The sequence below is a fragment of the Meles meles genome, chromosome 1 (assembly GCF_922984935.1).
Source record: "Meles meles chromosome 1, mMelMel3.1 paternal haplotype, whole genome shotgun sequence".
NCBI classification, from domain to species: domain Eukaryota; kingdom Metazoa; phylum Chordata; class Mammalia; order Carnivora; family Mustelidae; genus Meles; species Meles meles.
In genome coordinates, this window is record NC_060066.1 from 141033104 (window position 1) to 141056756 (window position 23653).

Sequence of the window (23653 nt, forward strand, 5' to 3'; positions counted from 1 at the left end):
AAAGATTTTATTTATGTATTTGACATAAAGATCACAAGTAGGCAGAGAGGCAGGCAGAGAGAGAGAGAGAGAGGGAAGCAGGCTCCCTGCCGAGCAGAGAGCCCCATGCGGGACTCGATCCCAGGACCCTGAGATCATGACCTGAGCCGAAGGCAGCGGCTTAACCCACTGAGCCACCCAGGTTCCCAGGGACCATATTTAAAATCTTAAAGCTCTCCACTGACAAATGAACTCAGGAATTCCCATGAGAAGAATAATAGTTGAAATAACTCTTGTTTTATAGAAGTTTCCTTATGTTTGTGCCAAGAATTTTCTGTTTTTCCTGTGTGCTAAGGAAACTTAAGCCAACTGAGAGAGACAGATGAAGAATAGAGGCCAGCAAAGCCCTCAAAGATGGGGAAGACAAAAAAAAAAAAAAAAAGCTGAGGGAGTGTGTTTACTAGGATCTGACTATTGAGTAACTGTGGGCTTTCCCTCATTTCATCTCATCCTGAACTGAACATCCACATTTACGGTCTAGTCTGGTGATTCAGGTTGCCTGAATTACTTCTACTTTCAATTTCAGTTTTAACACATGATTTAGATGGTAGAAATTTCTAACTTCCTTAATTTTTTTTAAGCTTTTATAAAAGGAAACTAGAAAGTGGAAGGAGCAAGTGAGCAAGCAGTGAGCAGCTGAGACTGTTCTCGAACCTGCTGTGCTACATAGTAGGTGAGTGCATCTTCTTTTATATGCAACATTGTCTTGAACTCCACTTGATCTCTGATTGAAAGTGACAACTGAGGAATGGCAGGAGGGGCAGGTTGCCTTTTGTCTGACCCATGAGGGTCTTGGCTGTCTTTAGTTTTAGGGAAGCTCAACTCTGCCATTTGAAATAGTACCAGCTGCAAAGGAACAGCCAAGCACACCATGTCTCCCTGGATATGCTGCTTCGGGAACAATGTCAGCTCAGGACAGCAGAAACTAGAGTGGAAGGAGTCCCCATGGGAGCCTCCCTAATTTACTCTTACCAGGCTCTGTGGCAGGCATTAGAATTCATAGAACAAGACAGTGTCCATCAAGGAGCTTACAGGCAATGATAATCTAAAGAGATAATTTCTTTCTAATATTTCTATTAGCCAAACTTAAGAAAGCTTCAGATTAAGAGTTCTGTAAATCTCCATGTAGAAATAAATTTAGTTCCCACATCACTGATCTTTATTAGTTAAAAATAACTATGTTGTCAGTCTGTCTGTCTCCTTGTCCCCCTTTGGTGTTTGTTGGTTTGTTCTTCGTAGGAACATCAGAGTCACCTGTACCAGTTGTTAAATGTATAGAATCTGGGTTTAACAATTTCTTTGGATGATTCTTAGGCAGTTCAAATGTTGAAAGCCAGTCCATTTATATTATATAGGGAGACATACAGCTGTGGCTCATTCACAGCTAGGAAACCTCAGACCTGTTTTCATAAAGTTGTTCAGTTGTTCCTGTCACATCTCCCTCAGCTTCTTCTAATCTTCTCTGTAAGGAGGGGACCATGCACTTTCAGGCATTACAATACAACATAGCTGTTCAAGGCTTCTGTTTTACCTGCACATTCATTGCTCCCCACACTGAAGAATCAGACAGAAGGAGGTGGGACAGGAGTAGTGTGTCGGAACTTGCTTACTGCTCTGATCTGAAAAAGAATTTATTTGTAGACCTTGTTTCTTAGAAATCTATAGTTTGTGGAGTGGGGTGAAATGCAGAGCCCAATGGAACAAATTGCTCAATGCAATTGTGGGTAGATAAATCTCCATTTATTCAACAAACATACACTGAAATCCTATTTTGTGCTGCATGCTATGCTAAGATAAAAGCTTATGATATCTAATTTAATTATCAAAATATCCTCCAGGTTGGACCTATAATTTTACACATTACCCCTATAATTATCTTTAAAATCTTAGGTTTAGCTAGGTAAGGCTCCTTGTTTAAGGGGCCATGAGCAGTAAATGATAGAGCTGGTGTTAGACACTTTTTGAATATGTGACATATAAATAGGAAACTGAATATTGGAGACATTTGAATATAATAGCATGTTTACATTTTCTGATTATGAAAAATACATATTGTCAACTGAGAAAAAGAGGTAAAATTGAAGAAGAGCGAAGGCCTTTACTAGGGTCTCAGAATTGTAATTTGGGGAGCACAGATTCTAAAGTGACCAGAAAAGTGTCCTGCTCATGTGGGAAAATACAGGGTTTTTATGAGAAAGAAGGAAGGGTCTTCTTATCTTCTTATTTAGATAAAGAAAAGAGGAGGAAAAACACTGATTTAATGCTGACTGGTGGAGCTCTTCTGATTACCATCTTATTGATGATGTTACTGGTGCTATCAAATGAAGCTGTCCCTAGTATGCGTTAACTTTACTGTCCTCATATGATCCACATGCCAGTTGCTCTGCTGAAATTTTATGAGCAATTGCTTGAAAACTATTACTCTGGTCCAGTTAAAGAGTTCATTCTTTGGAAAAGAAAATGGACCTTCAAAATGGAGTCTCTTATGTCAAAAATTTTATATAACTCCACAATATTAGAAAACCATTTTAATACAATGAAATAAAAAATATGTCAAGAGACCAAAATTATACCTTAAGTGCCTAATTTTTATATTAAAATTTAACCTAAAAAACATTTACAAGAAAATCTCAAATACTATTCACCTAGATTTCTCGACTGCTGACATTTTGCTAGATTTGCTGTATCTCTCTAAATATATGTGTATGTCTCCCTATATAATATAAAATTATATTTGCATACACACATCATATATATATGTACATATATATAATATATATATTTCCCATCCATAGGAGTAATTTACAGAAAAATTTACTGTCTCAGCTAAGTACTTCACCATGTATCTCTTAAGATTCAGGATGTTCTCCTGCCTTCCCTGGTTGAAAGGGAGGCTACATTTTTTAGACTGACCTCATTCCACTTACCACTCCCATTCCTAGTACTTGTCAACCTGCAGACAAAGATGAGCGCAGAGTTCACATGAAAGTATTAGAGAGCACAATGTGATATGTGATTATGACGAGAAAGTTACATAGGTTAATATACTGATAAAGGAACTGACAGGATAATCAATGTCTTTGAGGAAGAATATTCTGCCCACTAAGTGGCTGCAGTAGCATATGACAGAGAAATGGATTAATAGGTTGTTGTTGTTTTTTAAAAAATGCTTTAAATATTGTAATAAAAAATATGTGTAACATACAATTTACCATTTTAACCATTTTAAGAGTATAGTCAGTGACACTAAGTACATTCTCACTGTTGTGCAACTATTACCACTATCTGTCCCCAGAGATTTTTTTCATCTCAAAGGGAAACTCAGTACCCTTTGAACAATAACTCCCTATTCTCCTGCCTTCTGCCCATGGTAAACACTATTCTACTTTCTGTCTCTATGCATTTGACTATTTTAGGTACTTCTTATGAGTGGAATCATGCAATATTTGTCCTCTGTGTCTGGCTTATTTTGCTTTAGAATAATGTCTTCAGTGTTCATCAATGCTGTAGCATATATCAGAATTTCATTCTTTTTTACAGCTGAAAAATATTCCATTGTAGATTATGACACATTTGGTTGATCCATCCATCCCTTGATGGATATTTTCACTTCTTGGCTACTGTGAATACTGCTGCTATGAACACTGGTGTACAAAATCTGTTTGAGTCCCTCCTTTTATTTTTAATTTTTTTTAAATTTAATTTTATTTTTTCAGTGTTTCAAGATTCATTGTTTATGTACCACACCCAGGGCTCCATGCAAAACGTGCCCTCCTTAATACCCACCACCAGGCCAACACATCCCCCATCCCCTCCCCTCTAAAACCCTCTGTTTCTCAGAATCCATAGTCTTTCATGATTCATCTCCCCCTCCCAAGCCCTCCCTTCACTTTTCCTTTCCTTCTCCTAATGTCCTTATGTTATTCCTTATGTTCCACAAGTGAAACCATGTGATAATTGACTTTCTCGTCTTGATTTACTTCACTCAGCATAATCTCCTCCAGTCTTGTCCATGTTGATACAAAAGTTGGGTATTCATCTTTCCTGATGGCTGAGTAATAATCCCAATAATCCATTATATATATGGACCACATCTTCTTTATCCATTTGTCCATTCAAGGGCATCTTGGCTCTTTCCACAGTTTGGCAATTGTGGACACTGCTGCATGAACATTGGGGTACATATGGACCTTCTTTTCACTACATCTGTATCTTCGGGGCAAGTACCCAGTAGTGCAATTGCAGGGTCAAAAGGTAGCTCTATTTTTAATTTTTTGAGGAATCTCCACACTGTTTTCCAAAGTGGCTGCACCAATTTGCATTCCCACCAATGGTGTAAGAGGGTTCCCCTTTCTCCACATCCTCTCCAACATTTGTTGTTTCCTGTCTTGCTAATTTTGGCCATTCTAACTGGTATAAGGTGGTATCTCAATGTGGTTTTGATTTGAATCTTCCTGGTGGCTAATGATGATGAACATTTTTTCATGTGGCTGCTAGCCATTTGTGTGTCTTCTTCGGAGAAGTGTCTTTTCATGTCATCTGCATATTTTTTGACATGATTTTCTGCTTTTTTGGGTGTTGAGTTTGGAGTCCCTGCTTTTGATGTTTTTCTACATATGCCCTGACATGGAATTGCTGGATCAAATGGTTCCAGTTTCTCTACATCCTGGTCAGTGCTAGTTGTTCGCTGTTTGTTTTTGTTTTCACTTTTTTAATAATAGCCATCCTATTGGGTGTGAAGTTGTACCTCGCTGCGGTTTTGATTTGCATTCTCATAATGATCAGTGATGTTGAACATCTTTTCACATATCTATTGCATAAGCGTATATCTTCTTGGGAGAAATGTCTGAGTCCTTTGCCCATTTTTGAATTGCATTGTTTTTGTTGTTATTACTGAGTTGGAAGAGTTCTTATAGATTCTGGATATTAATCCCCTGCCAGATACATGATATGCAGTTTTCTTCTCTTATTCTGTGTGTTTCCTTGTTACTCTGTTGAGGGTGCTCTTTGATGCGCAAAAATTATTAATTTTGATGAAGTCCTATTTACCATTTTTTCATATTTTGATCATGCCTTTGGTGTCCTATTCAAAAATATCATTGTCAAATCCAGTACCACGAAGGTTTTCTCCTGTGTTTGCTTCTATGAGTTTTTGTAGTTTCATTTCTTCTGTTTAAATTTTTGATACTTGAGTCAAGATGGCGGGGAAGTAGGAGGAGGCACCATTTCAACCTGTACCCTAAAGTGAGCTGATTACCTACCAAAGAACTCCGACCACCCATGAAATCAGCCTGAGATCAGAATTATACACGTCTGGATCTCTACAGGAGCAGAAGACGCCAGTGGCAGGTAAAGCAGACTGGGAACGTTGAACTGATATCGGAAGATAAACAAAAGGGGGAGGGAGCCACCAGAGGTGACCTATCGGAAAGTAACACCCCAACACGAGAGTGCTCTGCGTCTGGGGACCAGCATTAACTTGGAGTCTGGTTGAAAGCACTCAAAAAACAAACAGCAAAGGATCGCGGGGGGTAATAGTGGGAACCTGGGCAGTTAGGGTCAGGGACCTAAGTCCCCGGAACCAGGACAGCTTCCCCTGGCACGGAGCCAGAGAGATTGCGGCGGAGAAATCAGGTCTCCATCCCTGAGCCGCCAGTGCACCTGACCCGCCAGCGCGCCCGAGAACGAGTGGGGTCTGGCCTGTCCAGACGTCAATCCTGAAACGCACGCGTCCCACACCCTCCCTTGGGATAGGTGCTCATAGGCACTAGCCTGGAGCTCTGGCAGCCAGAAAAACCAGACATTCCCAGCCCGGGACAGCGGGAAAATCTCAGTGTGCGATCTCTGCTCGGAACCTCTCTGGCGGTCTGGAGCTGCCTAGACAGCCACCGCTGCCCTGGTTTTGGGTACAAGGAGGAGCTCCTGCATCCCCAGGGACAGTGACTCAGAACCCACTCTGCCAGCAGCTTTTGCAAAACAGTCTGAGGCTTCTCTCTGAGAGGGAGGTTGGGGTGCTGTTTGCTCTCCTCTAAACCTCCAAAAACCATCAAAAGCTGTCAAGGCGAGAGAAAGCAGATGAAAGAACATAAAAACCCCCAGAGAACAAAAAGCTGAAAAAAACAGTTTCCTGAAAAAAAAAAAAAAAAAGAGCTCACCCCCTTGAGGGGAGCCGGAAGACCTAACTCAGGGAACATCATTGTCTGAAAACCCACGTTGGAGGCCCCTCCCCCAGAAAACCAACCAGGAAGGAAGAAGAAAAAAAAAAAAGACTACAAAAGAACAATCACCACTGCTTCATAAATACAACTTTTATTTTTAACTCTTTACCAATATTCTGGTTCTTTTTTTTTTATAAATACAGATAATTTTTTAACCTATTTACCATCACACTGAGATGTCCAGTACATCAAATTCTTTAATAACCTTCTAACCTGAACTTTTTGATACATACACCCGTGTTTTTCTTTTGTTTTTCTATTTTTTAATTCTTTTTTAATTTTAACTTAGTTTAGTCTAGTTTATTCTTTTTTAATTTTTATTTTCTACTATACATATAGAGTTAAACTTCAAGGTAATCCCCTTTCCCCAATCAATGCTACCCCTATAGGCAAACCAGTTTCTAATCCCCCTGTAACTTAGGAAAGTTGAGTCCCTTAACAAAAACATCAAGATACCTTCAGGAAGAATCAAAATAACCTTCCTCACCCACACTGAGAATCTACAACCATTCTCCCAATTTTTCCTTCTGTCAGTGTTTCTGTGAATTTGTGTTTGTCCTGATAATATATAAACCTTATACTTGGGGTTCTTTCTGATGAGGTTCTTCCCTTTTTTTTTTTTTTTTTGCTTATATATACATATTTTTTTCTCTTGTCATATACTTTTATCACTCTTTTTGTCTGTCTGTTTTTGTTTGTATACTCCACAAATCTTACCTTGTGGCCCATTTGGGCTGAGCCTTCTCTTTTATCTTCCCTTTTTTTCCTATCTCTCTCTCTCTTTTTTTTTTCCTTTTTTCTTTCCCCTTTTTTTTCTTTCTTCTTCTCTATTTCTTTTTCTTTTCGTTTTTCTCTCATTTGGGTGGGGAATCCTGATTGCACAGAAACGTTCCAGGGTGCACATTGACTGCACCACAATCGATAAGTCCAGCTGCATCTGTTTAGTCATCTCTTACCAAAATGACTAGGAGGAGGAATACCCAACAGAAGAAAAATACAGAGGATGGGCCTTCAGCAACAGAGCTAATGGCTATCGACATAGACAATATGTCAGAAAAGGAATTCAGACTAACAATTATCCAGGCAATAGCTAGGTTGGAGAAAGCCATGGATGACCAAACAGAATTGATTAGGGCAGAACTGAAAGCCACCAGGGATGATGTTCACAATGTTAGGGCAGAACTGAAAGCCACCAGGGATGATGTTCAAAATGCTCTCAATGAGTTCCAATCCAATCTAAATTCTCTAAAAGCTAGGGTAACTGAGACAGAAGATAGAATTAGTGATCTGGAGGACAAACAGATAGAGAGAAAGGATCAGAAGGAAGCCTGGAACAAACAGCTCAGAAGCCACGAAAACAGAATCAGGGAAATAAACGATGCCATGAAACGTTCCAACGTCAGAATTATTGGAATCCCTGAAGGGGAAGAAAAAGAAAGAAGTCTAGAAGATATAGTGGAAGAAGTTGTCTATGAAAATTTTCCCAATCTCACGAATGGAAACAACGTTCATGTACTAGAGGCAGAAAGATTTCCTCCCAAGATTTTAGATTCTCAAAAGACCTCACGGAACCTTATCATTAGAATGGGGAATTTTGTTTCAAGAGAGACCCTCTTAAAAGCAGTTAGGACAAAGAAGCTTCTTACATACAGAGGAAAGCCCATTAGAATAACGTCAGACCTTTCCACAGAGACCTGGAAAGCCAGGAAGGGCTGGCAAAATATATTCAGAGTACTAAATGAGAAGAACATGCAACCAAGAATACTCTATCCAGCAAGACTGACATTTAAAATGGATGGAGAGATAAAGAGTTTCCAAGACCGGCAAGGCTTAAAAGACTATGCAACCACCAAGCCGACACTGCAGGAAATATTAAGGGGGATCCTATAAGAGAGAAAAAATCCTAAGAATATCATTGAACAGAAATATAGAAACAATCTATAGACAGAAAGACTTCAAAGGCAACACGATGTCAATAAAAACCTATCTCTCAATAATCACTCTCAATGTGAATGGCCTAAATGCGCCCATAAAACGACACAGGGTTGCAGATTGGATAAAACAACAGGACCCATCCATATGTTGTCTACAAGAGACCCATTTTGAACCTAAGGATACACCCAGACTGAAAGTGAAGGGATGGAGAAGCATCTTTCATGCCAATGGGCCTCAAAAGAAGGCCGGAGTAGCAATTCTCATATCAGATAAATTAGATTTTAAACTAAAGACTGTAGTCAGAGATACAGAAGGACACTACATAATTCTTCAAGGGACTATCCGCCAAGACGATCTAACAACTGTGAATATCTATGCCCCCAATATGGGAGCACCCAATTACATAAGAAAACTATTAATCAAGATAAAGAGTCATATTGATACGAATACAATAATAGTAGGAGATCTTAATACGCATCTCTCAGAAATAGACAGATCATCGAAGCAGAAAATTAATAAAGAAATAAGAGCATTGAATGAAACATTGGACCAGATGGACCTCATCGACGTATACAGAACATTCCACCCTAAAACAACAGAATATTCATTCTTCTCAAGTGCACATGGAACCTTCTCCAGAATAGACCACATACTGGGTCACAAAGCAGGACTCAACCGATACCAAAAGACTGACATTATTCCCTGCATATTCTCTGATCACAATGCTTTGAAACTGGAGCTCAATCACAAGGAAAAGTTCAGAAGGAACTCAAACACCTGGAAGCTAAAGACCACCTTGCTTAAGAATGCTTGGATCAACCAGGAGATCAAAGACGAACTTAAACAATTCATGGAAACCAATGAGAATGAAGACACCTCGGTCCAAAACCTATGGGATACAGCAAAGGCGGTTCTAAGGGGGAAATACATAGCCATCCAAGCCTCCCTCAAAAACATTGAAAAATCCAGAATACACCAGCTGTCTCTACACCTTAAAGAACTGGAGAATCAGCAACAAATCAAACCAACTCCACATGCAAGAAGGGAAATAATCAAGATTAGAGCAGAGATCAATGAGGTAGAAACGAGAGATACAGTAGAACGTATCAATGAAACTAGAAGCTGGTTTTTTGAAAGAATCAATAAGATCGATAAACCATTGGCCACACTAATCCAAAAGAAAAGAGAGAAAGCCCAAATTAATAAAATTATGAATGAAAAGGGAGAGATCACAACGAACACCAAGGAAATAGAAACAATCATCAGAAATTATTACCAACAGTTATATGCCAATAAGCTAAGCAACCTAGATGAAATGGATGCATTCCTGGAAAGCTACAAACTCCCAAAATTGAACCAGGAAGAAATTGACAACCTGAATAGACCGATATCTAGTAATGAGATTGAAGCAGTGATCAAAAACCTCCCAAAAAACAAGAGCCCAGGACCTGACGGATTCCCTGGGGAATTCTACCAAACTTTCAAAGAAGAAATAACACCAATTCTCCTGAAGCTGTTCCAAAAAATTGAAGCAGAAGGAAAACTTCCAGACTCTTTTTATGAAGCCAGCATTACCCTGATCCCCAAACCAGGCAAAGACCCTACCAAAAAGGAGAATTTCAGACCAATATCACTGATGAATATGGATGCAAAGATTCTCAACAAGATCCTAGCAAACAGGATCCAGCAGCACATTAAAAACATTATCCACCATGACCAGGTGGGATTCATCCCTGGGTTGCAAGGTTGGTTCAACATTCGCAAATCAATCAGTGTGATAGAACACATCAATAAGAGAAGAGAGAAGAACCACATGGTCCTCTCAATTGATGCAGAAAAAGCATTTGACAAAATCCAGCATCCGTTCCTGATGAAAACTCTTCAAAGTATAGGGATAGAGGGAACATTCCTGAACTTCATAAAATCTATCTATGAAAGACCCACAGCAAATGTCATCCTCAATGGGAAAAAGCTTGCAGCCTTCCCGTTGAGATCAGGAACACGACAAGGATGCCCACTCTCACCACTCTTGTTCAACATAGTATTAGAAGTTCTAGCAACGGCAATCAGACAACAAAGAGAAATAAAAGGTATCCAAATTGGCAAGGAAGAAGTCAAACTCTCTCTCTTAGCAGATGACATGATTCTTTATATAGAAAACCCCAAAGACTCCACCCCCAAACTACTAGAACTCATACAGCAATTCAGTAACGTGGCAGGATACAAAGTCAATGTACAGAAATCAGTGGCTTTCTTATACACCAACAATGAAAATACAGAAAGGGAAATTAGAGAATCGATTCCATTTACTATAGCACCAAGAACCATAAGATACCTGGGCATAAACCTAACCAAAGAAGTAAAGGACCTGTACTCGAGGAACTACAGAACACTCATGAAAGAAATTGAAGAAGACACAAAAAGATGGAAGATTGTTCCATGCTCTTGGATTGGAAGAATAAACATTGTTAAAATGTCTATACTGCCTAGAGCAATCTATACTTTTAATGCCATTCCGATCAAAATTCCACTGATATTTTTCAAAGAGCTGGAGCAAATAATCCTAAAATTTGTATGGAGCCAGAAGAGACCCCAAATTGCTAAGGAAATGTTGAAAAACAAAAACAAAACTGGCGGCATCACGTTACCCGATTTCAAGCTTTACTACAAAGCTGTGATCACCAAGACAGCGTGGTACTGGCATAAAAACAGACACGTAGACCAGTGGAACAGAGTGGAGAGCCCAGATATGGACCCTCAACTCTATGGTCAAATAATCTTCGACAAAACAGGAAAAAATATTCAATGGAAAAAAGACAGTCTCTTCAATAAATGGTGCTGGGAAAACGGGACAGCGATATGTAGAAGAATGAAACTCGACCATTCTCTTACACCGTACACAAAGATAAACTCGAAATGGATAAAAGACCTCAACGTGAGACAGGAATCTATCAGAATCCTAGAGGAGAACATAGGCAGTAACCTCTTCGATATCAGCCACAGCAACTTCTTTCAAGATATGTCTCCAAAGGCCAAGGAAACAAAAGCAACAATGAACTTTTGGGACTTCATCAAGATCAAAAGCTTCTGCACAGCAAAGGAAACAGTCAACAAAACAAAGAGGCAACCCACGGAATGGGAGAAGATATTTGCAAATGACAGTACAGACAAAAGGTTGACATCCAGGATCTATAAAGAACTTCTCAAACTCAACACACACAAAACAGATAATCATATCAAAAAATGGGCAGAAGATATGAACAGACACTTCTCCAATGAAGACATACAAATGGCTATCAGACACATGAAAAAATGTTCATCATCACTAGCCATCAGGGAGATTCAAATTAAAACCACATTGAGATACCACCTAACACCAGTTAGAATGGCCAAAATTAGCAAGACAGGAAACAACGTGTGTTGGAGAGGATGTGGAGAAAGGGGAACCCTCTTACACTGTTGGTGGGAATGGAAGTTAGTGCAGCCACTTTGGAGAACAGTGTGGAGATTCCTGAAGAAATTAAAAATAGAGCTTCCCTATGACCCTGCAATTGCACTGCTGGGTATTTACCCCAAAGATACAGATGTAGTGAAAAGAAGGGCCATTTGTACCCCAATGTTTACTGCAGCAATGGCTACGGTCGCCAAACTGTGGAAAGAACCAAGATGCCCTTCAACAGATGAATGGATAAGGAAGATGTGGTCCATATACACAATGGAGTATTATGCCTCCATCAGAAAGGACGAATACCCAACTTTTGTAGCAACATGGACGGGACTGGAAGAAATTATGCTGAGCGAAATAAGTCAAGCAGAGAGAGTCAAGTATCATATGGTCTCACTTATTTGTGGAGCATAACAAATAACATGGAGGACATGGGGAGATGGAGAGGAGAGGGAGTTGAGGGAAACTGGAAGGGGAGATGAACCATGAGAGACTATGGACTCTGAAAAACAACCAGAGGGTTATGAAGGGGCGGCAGGGGGCGGTGGTGGTCGGGGGGTGGGAGGTTGAGGAACCAGGTGGTGGGTAATAGGGAGGGCACGTACTGCATGGAGCACTGGGTGTGATGCCAAAACAATGAACACTGTTATGCTGTAAATAAACAAATAAAAATAAATTAAAAAAAAAAAGAGTGGTCCAACTTCATCCTGTTGCATGTGAATATCAAATTTCCCCAGCACTGCTTCTTGAAAATACTGTGCTTTCCCCATTGAATGATCTCAGCAGGCTTGTCAAAAATCATTTGGCCTTATATGGGAGGGTTTATTTCTGGTCTCGGTTCTGTTCCATTAGTCAATATGCCTATCTTTTCTCCAGTACCACACTATAACTGGACTAATTTTGTTTACATATCATTTTCCTGATTTACTTCAGTTGTGAGCATAGTTAAGAAACTTACTTTAGTCTTTGCCTAGAACATGCAATGCTTGTGTTTCTTCAGGGATGTTTCCTGCCACATTTGTTTACTTCCTTTGAATGTGCTGCATTTTCCTATTTCTCTGCATGCCTGTGATTTTTGCTGTTTCTGTTGAAAACTGGTCATTTATAGAAACAGCCACCTTTTCCATTCTTTGCAAACTGCTTTTGTGCTAAAGAAGTCTTTGCTCATTAGCTGGGTCTTGGTCTTGAGCCTTAGGCGCAACCTAGGGAGAAAGCTTAAAAGTCTTTTTAGGCCTTTTCTGAGCACACATCCTACCAGAGCTTATGTGTGGCTTTTTCAATCTCCCTGTATACATGCTGCTTTTAAATGTCTTAATTACCCTCTGAAAATCTCCTTGGGGCCTTTGATGGTCTATTGTTTGTCTCTACCCTGAAAAGGGAAAAAATTCTATTTCTCGCAACACTGTTCTCAATACCTCACTTCTGGTCACCACATATATGGGCAATTTTCCGTAGTAAGTAATTCTGACACAAACAGTCTGAAGTTAGTGTATGCCCTACAACGTAAGGGCGCAGCCCCACAAGACTGGCCCCACTTCAGATGCCAATCTCAATTCCAGCTTGACACTGGTGCTTCTGACTGGCTACGTTCTCCATCTGTACTCCATATTCAGTACTTTGCTAGAACAGCTTCCAGAACTCGTGAAAAACAGTTTACTCACTAGATTGCTGATTTATAAGAAAGAAAGAAAGAAAGAAAGAAAGAAAGAAAGAAAGAAAGAAAGAATATAACCCCAGAACAGCAAGATAAAAAAGATGTGTAGGGCAAGATTATCAAAAAAAGGGTTTGGAGCTTCCATCCTCTCATCCTCTCTCTGGGCACCCCACCCTCTGAGCATGCACACATGTTAACCAACCTGGAAGCTCTTTAAACTCCTTCAGTTAGGGTTTCTAATGTAGTCTTCATTAAATAGGCATGATTGAATAAATCATTGGCCTTTTGTGACTAACTCAACCTGCAGCTTTTCTCTCTGCCCCACAGGTAGGATATGAGACTGAACTGTCTAATCACATGGTTGGTTCCCTTGGCAACCAGTCTTCACTCTGTGATCATCCAGGGTAACTTCCAAAATCACCTCATTAACATAAACTTGGGTGTGTTTGAAAGGTGCTTGTTATGTATCCACAGAAGACACTTTTTTTTTTAAGATTTTTTTTATTTATTTATTTGACAGAGAGAGAGATCACAAGTAGGCAGAGAGGCAGGCAGAGAGAGAGGAGGAAGCAGGCTCCCTGCGGAGCAGAGAGCCGATGTGGGGCTCGATCCCAGGACCCTGAGATCATGACCCGAGCCGAAGGCAGCGGCCTAATCCACTGAGCCACCCAGGCGCCCCTCACAGAAGACACTTTTCACTTTCTTCTCTCTGGAACTACTTTTAGGACTTATTTTAGGAACCAAGGACAAAAAAACAAATAGTATAACAAAAGATACTTCCATTACCTTCATCACTTGGGAAATTAAATGTGTTTTGGAAGCTGTGTGTCAGGATCCCGGACAAAAACCAAATACATACTTCTTATATTAAATCACAAAATCACACACTCATAATTATTTTACCAGAGGGGTCTGCAAATCAGTCTCCCTTCAGCTTTCCCAAGCAATGCCCCTTGCTTCTTCCTGTCTGAGATCTGAATCTGAGATCTGAAAGACCCATCCTTCAGGCAGCTCAGAACAGAGTAGAACTTCATAAACACAGTCTGCTGTGCTCCATCCAGTCTAAAGAAGGGATGCGGGAACTGAACTACTGCCTCAGATGATCTGTTTTGTTTTTTTGTTTTTTGTTTTTATTTATTTGAGAGACAGAGAATGATGGGGTGTGGGGGGGTGCAGAGGGAGAGGGAGAAGCAGACTCCCTGTTGAGCAGGCAGCTGAACACAGGGCTTGATGACAGGACACTGTAATCATGATCCAAGATGAAGGCAGACACTTAACTACTGAGCCACCCAGGTGCTTCAAAGATGATCTATTTGATGTCTTCACTGGTAATTTCTTGCCCCAGGCATCTGCAGATCCATGGTCTGCAGTTCTTGAGCAATACCCATGAACAACAATGCCAGTGCTTCTTTCCATCTGACATCTAAGTTATGCTGCTATATTCCTGGCCCCTCCCCCTGTCTGAGCTCCATGTGTAAGATAAAACAGAGACCTGAAGAGGTAAACTCCATGTAAGAGTTTACACAGTGAACAAGGTCTGCTCTGTTCCCTCTGGGTCAAAGGAGAAAAGTGGGAACTGGTTTGCCACCTACTCCAGACCAAGAGTAATACCACACCAGGGAGTGTGTGGGCCAAAGAAAGGAAAAACACCACAGAATTTCCTACCATTTTTAATATGGCTTTTTCTTCACTGGGTGTTTGCTTGGTAGTTTTAGATATTTGACTCCTTTTGCAGAACTACTGTAAGATTATTCTAGCCAATATTTTGGTTATTTTTTATATCTCCTCATGGAAATAAGAGCCTAGAAATTCCTAGCTTGCCATTTTGCTCTGTTGTCGAGGCTTACCCCTGGCTCTAGGTCTTACTCAGCTTTTGTTAGACTCATTTGTCTTTTTTGTAAAGTGAGTATAATGGGTACAATAATTTCCAACTTGTAGGTTCTTATAAGTATCAAATAGTCTAGGTATGTAAGGTGTGTGTCACAGGGCCCAATATATCGTAGGCTCTCAGTGATAGTAACAGTAATAGTAACAGTAACAGTAACAGTGATAGTAACAATTGCTTCAATTTTATTATTACTATTGAAGCAAAACTTTGAAGAAGAATAATACTCTTTCATCACTAATATCATCACAAATTTGGGGGAGTAATACAGGAAGTCCTCTGTAGTCTGCTAACTCTAGATTACATTTTGTCTCATAAAAAGTACAGAAGTTTCACCTAGTCCTAAACCAATGGGTGCTTTGGATAACTCCAAGTCAGAAAATGACTGTAATCTTATTTCTACTAGGAGATTTTTCTAGGTTGGCAGGTTGCCATGGCATCTGGACCCCATATGACGGCCCCCATTTGTCTGGTGGAAAACAACGATATGCAGCTGTCAGTGAACCAGACAGCTATACAGATTCTTGGAAGGATTTCTCAACCAGTAGTGGTGGTGGCCATTGTAGGACTGTATCGTACCGGCAAATCCTACTTGATGAACCGTCTTGTGGGACAGAACCGAGGTGAGTGTTGTACTCAGCCTGGGGCCAACTGGTTACCTCTAGCTATATCTCTTATGCCTTTAGTTTTTTCCCCCTGGTCATGTGAAAGGAAAACCAAATTCCACAATCAACCAACCTTCTGATTCTAATTCTCACCACTAAATTACTCTTATTGTAATCTGTTACCATGCTGTTTTACTGCTGTTAAGGAAAATCTCCCCAGCTAATGCTCCCTACCTTCTTTAACCTGATCGAGTACTGGGCTCTTATAATTGCATCTCTTCTCCCTCGGAACACATTTGCTTTTTATAGGATATTCTCATCAACATTTAAAGATGTGTGAATATCTATTGAGGGATAGAAATAGAAAAATGTTCACCTTAAGCCCAGAAGGTTGACCTATAGCCTGCGTAGTTCCAATAAGGATCAAACATGTGCTGGCTGCTACGTTCTTGAAGTCTCGGGACTGCCTGTATATCTCACCAATAGCTGATATTGAACTGAATAAGAAGCACTAGAGAAATCTCGTGAAAGTAGTTTTATGAGTAGGAATTTGAAGATACATTTATGATCTAATACCCCCTGCACATCCCCTTCCTCTTGAGTTGTACAATTATAACCACCAGCTTCATACAGAAAAAGTGTAGCTCTTTTACCAATGGGTCTTGTCCCCATGCTACTTGAATAAACTTACTAAGTTGCACTATGAAATATCTCAAGAATTCTTTCTTGACGGTTGTGCTCAAGGACCCCAGGACATCTATCATCTTAAAATTCCTTCCTGGATTTCACATCCTATTGTAGTTGACAACCTTCCTCCCATTTTTTTAATCACTTTGGCAAAAAATATGATCTCAGTTTCCTTTTTCTACTTTTTCTTTTCCCATGTTTCTCTTTAATCCACTGTTCCCTGACTTTGTGCCTCACCATTCTCTCAAAATTCTCATTGACAGTAATCAATGATTTCCATTTTTCAAATTTATTTTTTCTTCTTTAATGGCTCTTTGCCTCCATCTTGAGCATTTGCCTGGCATCACTGCCCTCCTTGAATCAGAAGACACAAAGTGGGACATCCTTAAGGAATTTGAGAAAGAGCCATCTTGTATGCTAGGGTACTTATTTACATTACAGAAAGTCTGACTTTGTATCCTTTGGTTGCTTAGATGAATCTCCTGTCATTGTATGTTGCCTTCTCCCCTCCCCTTGCAGGTTTCCCTCTGGGCTCTACAGTGCAGTCTAAAACCAAGGGCATCTGGATGTGGTGTGTGCCTCACCCCTGCAAGCCAAACCACACCCTGGTCCTTTTGGATACTGAGGGCCTGGGTGATGTGGAAAAGGTAAGGAGACAGTTACAGGTAAATCCTTTTTATTCTGGATTTGATCCTTACTTCTTCATGATATTTTTGTAATTTAACTGATGTGATCTATTTGCAAAATCTAGAAATCCAATTATAATAAATGAGGCATGCTGGTTTCTTTAAAGTTCACGTCTAGGTAAGATATGGTATATTAGATAAAATCTTTTATTTCTTGATACTGGTTAAATCATTTGAATTATTTGATAAATATTTTTAAAAGACTTATTTATTTGAGAGATAGTGAGATAGATTAAGACTGTGAGTCATTGGAGGGGCTGAGAGAGAGAGAGAGAGAGAATCTCAAGTAGTCTCCCCGCTGAGCACAGACACTGAGGTAGGGCTTGATCTCATGACCTGGAGATCATGAGCTGAGCTGAAACTAAGAGTCAGATGCTCAACTGACTGAACCACCAAGGGGCTCTGAAGTATCTGATTAAATTTAAGAAATAATTATTGAATAGCTAAGTTGAAGTCTCCTGGCTTATTACTTTAGATGACAGTCACCACAATAAAAGTCCTACCCTCAATGCATCTTCAGTCCAGCTGAGAAGACCACACATATGCAGTCAGATTTAACAAAATTTGACTGGGAAAGAAGCAAGTTGGAGAGAGGAAAAAGTTGTATCGCAATGCAGTTGTTGACTCCTGTCACTTCCATGGGAGTTCTCTTGCTGGGATGCTCTTTATCCTGAGTTGGGACAAGGGTGCAGATAAATCATGGAAAGGCTACTATGGAAGCCCTTCTAATTAACAGAATAGCACCTCGGAGTTGTCTTCCATCAGCACTCCCACTAGCTGGGGGAATCAGTCCTTCAATTTTACAAAGTGATATGGGCAGCACACCATAGTCTGTACCACATATGTTAAGCATAAGGGTGCCTTGGTGGGAAAGAGGAGAAACATCAACTCCATCCTAGGAGAAGAAATATTTCTGATTTATCTTCCAGATGAAGTGTGTATTAGAGGTGTGGAGTTAAGAGATTGTGTTTACATTTCTTATGGTCAAGTTCTTCATCTACCCAAAGAGCATTATGGAAGGCTTTGAGATACCTCTGAATGTGCTGGTTCTATAAAACCAAGTGTTTGGGGGCACCAGATATGGCATAGTTGGTACACTAAATGACTCTCAGTTTTGTATTAGGTGTGACCTTGGGGTTGTGAGATTCAGCCCCACCCAACTCCACACTCATGGCAGAGTCTACGCTACTTCAAGACTCTCTCCTCTCCTCCTCCTCCTCTTCTCCACCTTGGCTCTCTTTCTCCCCAATAGATAGATACATCTTTGAACAACAACAACAGCAAAAACAACATGTATTTGCCCTATAACAAACATTTTCAGATGAATTTTTTTTAACTTGCTACTAATGGGTGAAATGAATGATTACTCCTTTTGTGCCTTACATTGAGACTTACTTGGAAATGGTATTTAAATTTCTGTAGCTCTCCATTTCTTCCAAAAGAGGAGTTAGAAATTCTCTATTTCTTTTTCTATTAATTTTTAATTTGTGGAAATCAGTATGGAGTTTTCTCAAGAAGTTAAAAGTAGAAATACCATATGTTCCAATAATCCCACTACTATTTACCAAAAGAAGATGAAAACACTAATCCAAAAAGGTATATGCACCCCTATGTTTACTGCAGCATTATTTACAATAGCCAAGATATGGAAACAACCTAAGAGTCCATTAGTAGACAAATGGATAAGGAAGATGTGATATAAATACACAATGAATATTACAAAGACATAAAAAAGGATGAGATTGTGCCATTTCCAAAAGCATGGAGAGACCGAGATAGTATTATGCTAAGTGAAATAAGTCAGACTGAGAAAGACAAATACCTCATGATTTCACTCATATGTGAAATCTAAGACCCACAAACACACACACATTAATACACATGTATTAAGAAACAACATGAATATGAGACATGCTGAGAATGAAGTCCGTGTTCTTCATGTCTGTATTTGACCAGTTCTTGAACATTCAGCTTGAGACTTCCAGTAAGCCTTCATAACATATACTCTTTCTCCAAGTTCCACAGTTCCGGACTTCCTTGATAAAATTCTAAATCTTCATTTCTATTACAGCTATAGGTTCCACTGCTTATGGACATTACTAAAGTACAAGATTATTAATATCTTTATAGGTATTGTCATCTTTATTACTTTCATTGCTATGGATGTTTGTCACCACTTGAAAACAGTTACCCTGAAAGTAACTGTTGCCATTTACAAGTTTGCTTCTTTTTTTTTCCATTTTATTTATTTTTTCAGCGTAACAGTATTCATTCTTTTTGCACAACACCCAGTGCTCCATGTAAAACGTGCCCTCCCCATTACCCACCACCTGTTCCCCCAACCTCCCACCCCTGACCCTTCAAAACCCTCAGGTTGTTTTTCAGAGTCCATAGTCTCTTATGGTTCGCCTCCCCTTCCAAATTTTTTTTTTAAATAAACATATAATGTATTTTTATCCCCAGGGGTACAGGTCTGTGAATCGCCAGGTTTACACACTTCACAGCACTCACGATAGCACTTACCCTCCCCAATGTCCATAGCCCCCTCCCCCTCTCCCAATCCCACCTCACCCCAGCAACCCCCAGTTTGTTTTGTGAGATTAAGAGTCATTTATGGTTTGTCTCCCTCCCAATCCCATCTTGTTTCATTTATTCTTCTCCTATCCCCCTAACCCCCCATGTTGCTTCTCCATGTCCTCATATCAGGGAGATCATATGATAGTTGTCTTTCTCCGATTGACTTATTTCACTAAGCATGATACGCTCTAGTTCCATCCACGTCGTCGCAAATGGCATGATTTCATTTCTTTTGATGGCTGCATAGTATTCCATTGTGTATATATACCACATCTTCTTTATCCATTCATCTGTTGATGGACATCTAGGTTCTTTCCATAGTTTGGCTATTGTAGACATTGCTGCTATAAACATTCGGGTACACGTGGCCCTTCGGATCACTATGTTTGTATCTTTAGGGTAAATACCCAGTAGTGCAATTGCTAGGTCATAGGGTAGTTCTATTTTCAACATTTTGAGGAACCTCCATGCTGTTTTCCAGAGTGGTTGCACCAGCTTGCATTCCCACCAACAGTGGAGGAGGGTTCCCCTTTCTCCACATCCTCTCCAGCATCTGTCATTTCCTGACTTGTTCATTTTAGCCATTCTAACTGGTGTGAGGTGATATCTCATTGTGGTTTTGATTTGTATTTCTCTGATGCCGAGTGACGTGGAGCACTTTTTCATGTGTCTGTTGGCCATCTGGATGTCTTCTTTGCAGAAATGTCTGTTCATGTCCTCTGCCCATTTCTTGATTGGATTGTTTGTTCTTTGGGTGTTGAGTTTGCTAAGTTCCTTATAGATTTTGGATACTAGCCCTTTATCTGATATGTCGTTTGCAAATATCTTCTCTCATTCTGTCAGTTGTCTTTTGGTTTTGTTAACTGTTTCCTTTGCTGTGCAAAAGCTTTTGATCTTGATGAAATCCCAATAGTTCATTTTTGCCCTTGCTTCCCTTGCCTTTGCCGTTGTTCCTAGGAAGATGTTGCTACGGCTGAGGTCGAAGAGGTTGCTACCTGCATTCTCCTCAAGGATTTTGATGGATTCCTTTCTCACATTGAGGTCCTTCATCCATTTGGAGTCTATTTTCGTGTGTGGTGTAAGGAAGTGGTCCAATTTCATTTTTCTGCATGTGGCTGTCCAATTTTCCCAGCACCATTTATTGAAGAGGCTGTCTTTTTTCCATTGGACATTCTTTCCTGCTTTGTCGAAGATTAGTTGACCATAGAGTTGAGGGTCGATTTCTGGGCTCTCTATTCTGTTCCACTGATCTATGTGTCTGTTTTTGTGCCAGTACCATGCTGTCTTGATGATGACAGCTTTGTAATAGAGCTTGAAGTCCGGAATTGTGATGCCACCAACTTTGGCTTTCTTTTTCAATATTCCTTTGGCTATTCGAGGTCTTTTCTGGTTCCATATAAATTTTAGGATTATTTGTCCCATTTCTTTGAAAAAAATGGATGGTATTTTGATAGGGATTACATAAAATGTGTAGATTGCTTAAGGTAGCATAGACATTTTCACAATATTTATTCTTCCAATCCAGGAGCATGGAACATTTTTCCATTTCTTTGTGTCTTCCTCAATTTCTTTCATGAGTACTTTATAATTTTCTGTGTATAGATTCTTAGTCTCTTTGGTTAAGTTTATTCCTAGGTATCTCATAGTTTTGGGTACAATTGTAAATGGGATTGACTCCTTAATTTCTCTTTCTTCAGTCTTGTTGTTGGTGTACAGAAATGCAACTGATTTCTGTGCATTGATTTTATATCCTGACACTTTACTGAATTCCTGTACAAGTTCTAGCAGTTTTGGAGTGGAGTCTTTTGGGTTTTCCACATATAGTATCATATCATCTACGAAGAGTGATAGTTTGACTTCTTCTTTACCAATTTGGATGCCTTTAATTTCTTTTTGTTGTCTGATTGCTGAGGCTAGGACTTCTAGTACTATGTTGAATAGCAGTGGTGATAATGGACATCCCTGCCGTGTTCCTGACCTTAACGGAAAAGCTTTCAGTTTTTCTCCATGGAGAATGATATTTGCGGTGGGTTTTTCATAGATGGCTTTGATAATATTGAGGTATGTGCCCTCTATCCCCACACTTTGAAGAGTTTTGATCAGGAAGGGATGCTGTACTTTGTCAAATGCTTTTTCAGCATCTATTGAGAGTATCATATGGTTCTTGTTCTTTCTTTTATTAATGTGTTCTATCACATTGATTGATTTGTGGATGTTGAACCAACCCTGCAGCCCTGGAATAAATCCCACTTGATCATGGTGAATAATCCTTTTAATGTACTGTTGAATCCTATTGGCTAGTATTTTGGCGAGAATTTTTGTGTCTGTGTTCATCAAGGATATTGGTCTGTAGTTCTCTTTTTTGGTGGGATCCTTGTCTGGTTTTTGGATCAAGGTGATGCTGGCCTCATAAAATGAGTTTGGAAGTTTTCCTTCCATTTCTATTTTTTGGAACAGTTTCAGGAGAATAGGAATTAGTTCTTCTTTAAATGTTTGGTAGAATTCCCCTGGGAAGCCGTCTGGCCCTGGGCTTTTGTTTGTTTGGAGATTTTTGATGACTGTTTCAATCTCCTTACTGGTTATGGGCCTGTTCATGTTTTCTATTTCTTCCTGGTTCAGTTGTGGTAGTTTATATGTCTCTAGGAATGCATCCATTTCTTCCAGATTGTCCAATTTGTTGGCGTAGAGTTGCTCATAGTATGTTCTTATAATTGTCTGTATTTCTTTGGTGTTAGTTGTGATCTCTCCTCTTTCATTCATGATTTTATTGATTTGGGTCCTTTCTCTTTTCTTTTTGATGAGTCTGGCCAGGGGTTTATCAATCTTATTGATTCTTTCAAAGAACCAGCTCCTAGTTTCATTGATTTGTTCTATTGTTTTTTTGGTTTCTATTTCATTGATTTCTGCTCTGATCTTTATGATTTCTCTTCTCCTGCTGGGTTTAGGGTTTCTTTCTTGTTCTTTCTCCAGCTCCTTTTCGTGTAGGGTTAGGTTGTGTACTTGAGACCTTTCTTGTTTCTTGAGAAAGGCTTGTACCGCTATATATTTTCCTCTCAGGACTACCTTTGCTGTGTCCCACAGATTTTGAACTGTTGTGTTTTCATTATCATTTGTTTCCATGAATTTTTTCAATTCTTCTTTAATTTCCTGGTTAACCCATTCATTCTTTAGAAGGATGCTGTTTAGTCTCCATGTATTTGGGTTCTTTCCAGCTTTCCTCTTGCGATTGAGTTCTAGCTTCAGAGCATTGTGGTCTGAAAATATGCAGGGAATAATCCTAATCTTTTGATACTGGTTGAGACCTGATTTGTGACCCAGGATGTGATCTATTCTGGAGAAGGTTCCATGTGCACTAGAGAAGAATGTGTATTCTGTTGCTTTGGGATGAAATGTTCTGAATATATCTGTGATGTCCATCTGGTCCAGTGTGTCATTTAAGGCCTTTATTTCCTTCTTGATCTTTTGCTTGGATGATCTGTCCATTTCAGTGAGGGAGTGTTCAAGTCCCCTACTATTATTGTATTATTATTGATGTGTTTCTTTGATTTTGTTATTAATTGGTTGATATAGTTGGCTGCTCCCACGTTAGGGGCATAGATATTTAAAATTGTTAGATCTTCTTGTTGGACAGACCCTTTGAGTAGGATATAGTGTCCTTCCTCATCTCTTATTATAGTCTTTGGCTTGAAATCTAATTGATCTGATATAAGGATTGCCACCCCAGCTTTCTTCTGATGCCCATTAGCATGGTAAATTGTTTTCCACCCCCCTCACTTTAAATCTGGAGGTGTCTTCGCGTCTAAAATGAGTTTCTTGTAGGCAACATACTGATGGGTTTTGTTTTTTTATCCATTCTGATACCCTGTGTCTTTTGATTGGGGCATTTAGCCCATTAACATTCAGGGTAACTATTGAGAGATAT

At 39.6% G+C, this 23653-nt stretch overlaps 1 protein-coding gene across 1 annotated transcript in view; it reads left to right on the forward strand.

The window, feature by feature from the left end:
• The first annotated feature begins 598 nt into the window (after positions 1-598).
• LOC123926056 (guanylate-binding protein 6-like) overlaps positions 599-23653 on the forward strand; it is a 33472-nt gene continuing 10417 nt past the window's right edge. The window contains exons 1-3 of the mRNA XM_045979780.1: positions 599-712; positions 15583-15799; positions 16988-17115. Coding sequence (XP_045835736.1) covers positions 15610-15799; positions 16988-17115 — 318 coding nt within the window. The 5' untranslated portion in view covers positions 599-712; positions 15583-15609. The remainder of the gene's footprint in view (positions 713-15582; positions 15800-16987; positions 17116-23653) is intronic.